Here is a 1,912-nt window from a genome sequence, read left to right on the forward strand (position 1 = left end):
TAGCTTGTGAAAATCGATTTTATTCTATTTTCTGCCTAGACTTAAAGAATATTTGAAGAAATAAATTCCAATTTCTTTTCCCGATTTCTACAGGTTGTATCCGCCGCACCATCGACATGCCCAGGATCTACAAGTGAATGTCAATTGAACAAATTCTTAAACATGCTCAAGAAGAATGGCATTGACATGAAATGCTATAGCAACGTGGTTGGCAATGTGGTCAGTGAGAGCGCACTCAAGGGTGCTTGGGCCGAAACCAAAACCAAATTCGGCTATATGATGGTTGAATGGAATAAATGCATGAAAATGGACGATTCACAACAATACGAGTGAGTTTTTTTCTTCTTCTCTTTTTGGAATTTTCTCCATCGAAGAAACAGAATTGGTGCAAGTCTTTTTTATTAACTCTTTATTCATTATTATTATTCATAAAAATGGCTTATAATATGGCTCCTAATCAGTAATGTAATTTTTTTTTTGTTGGGAATAACATTTTTTTTAATCGAAAATTGAAATTTTCACAGTGAATATGAGTTTATTTACAAACAATTTTTCCGTTTTAGATGCATGATGGGCGTTTTTGGAATGGGTGGCAAAATTTTGGGTCGATTTGTCCAAAATTTGGGTGAAGTAAGTTGATACAAACATTCATTTGAGCCAAAAAGAAAAAAAACACAAGTAGTAAACCATTCAACATGAGCGAATCAACTAATTTCCTGGTTCCTGGCGTATATTTTACATTTTCAGAAACCAAACTGGCCATTAATGATGGAAATCAATGCAAAATGCATCGCTGAATGCTTCAACGGAGAGGAAGGCAAACAAATGTTCAGCCAAAAGATGAAATGCATGGTCGAAGCAACTACCGAAGCTGTCAAGGGCTCCGCATTCGCTCAATTCTGGGAAGAATACGTGCAACTGTTGGCCTATTTGGGCAAACAACTCAAGGTTTGCGGTCAAAAACCAAGCGACGATGAAATTTCTGCGTAAGTTCCATTCTATCGAATCGGTAGTCAAATTTATTGCTTCAATTTTTTTATTTGTTTTTTTTTTCTCTTTCAAATCCTTCTAATCTCCATGCATTGATAGTGTCATTCAATGCATAAAATTTATCAACTATTTATGGTCATGAACACATTATTCATTTGCTCTATGTATCACTAACCCGTTTTTTTCCACTTCCAGATGCATTGTCAAAGAATTCCCACTCCTCAAGGAAATGAACATCAAATTATATGAACAAATGAAAATGGTGAGACAAGCAACGAAAGAACTCTTTCGAGTGGAACTTGGAACTGATGTTTTTCTCTCTCTTTTTGAATTACAGTCCAACAAGGAAGGCTTCATGCGTGTTGCAAAATACGTCAAGGGAAAATGCTTCCAATAATTGTGAAAACTTTCCAAATCCTCTGGACAATTTCTTACTCGAATCAAATTCACGACGGAAATTACAAGGATCACATCATACGCATCCATAAATGGATACAAATTTGTTGTATGAAGGAATGAAATAAATAAATCAACATTGCTCTAAAATTGAATGTTTTTTTTTTGTTATATTACTAAAATTAAGCTATTTAAAAACCACTCGCAAGGTGCTCTTTGGTTACTTGATTGGCATGGATTACAAAGCAAATTTCACTCAACTTAAATTTGAACGGTGAAACTATTGAACAAGAAAAATCGATAGAATATCTGGGATTGACAATTCAAGAAAATTTGCATTGGAACATTCATATATCAAACATTTGTACCAAAGTCAGTCGAATGTCTGGAGTCTTACAGAGAATTGGAAATGCTGTTAACGAAACCACCTTGATCTCTATTTATTACGCGCATGTGTACACTGTACAGTCACTTGATTTACATATGATGCGGTTGAAATGAAAATGAGACTTTCGTCGCTCAATAC

General features: G+C 34.8%; 1 protein-coding gene across 1 annotated transcript; it reads left to right on the top strand.

Annotated features, from left to right (window-relative positions):
• The first annotated feature begins 90 nt into the window (after positions 1 to 90).
• LOC129572788 (uncharacterized) lies at positions 91 to 1,518 on the top strand. The gene is made up of 5 exons (XM_055452890.1): positions 91 to 329; positions 564 to 630; positions 748 to 986; positions 1,186 to 1,252; positions 1,328 to 1,518. The coding sequence occupies exons 1-5, from the start codon at positions 163 to 165 to the stop codon at positions 1,385 to 1,387; spliced, it is 600 nt and encodes a 199-aa protein (XP_055308865.1). The 5' UTR covers positions 91 to 162; the 3' UTR covers positions 1,388 to 1,518.
• Positions 1,519 to 1,912: the final 394 nt, after the last annotated feature.

The sequence above is a fragment of the Sitodiplosis mosellana genome, unplaced genomic scaffold (genome assembly GCF_009176505.1).
Source record: "Sitodiplosis mosellana isolate CC-2019 unplaced genomic scaffold, AAFC_SMos_1.0 Smas_scaffold_5506, whole genome shotgun sequence".
NCBI classification, from domain to species: domain Eukaryota; kingdom Metazoa; phylum Arthropoda; class Insecta; order Diptera; family Cecidomyiidae; genus Sitodiplosis; species Sitodiplosis mosellana.

Coding starts and splice junctions, on each gene's coding strand:
- LOC129572788 (XM_055452890.1), top strand. CDS start 163: ATGCTCAAGAAGAATGGCATTGACATGAAATGCTATAGCAACGTGGTT. Junction 330..563: donor GACGATTCACAACAATACGA/GTGAGTTTTTTT, acceptor TTTCCGTTTTAG/ATGCATGATGGGCGTTTTTG. Junction 1,253..1,327: donor TATATGAACAAATGAAAATG/GTGAGACAAGCA, acceptor TTTGAATTACAG/TCCAACAAGGAAGGCTTCAT.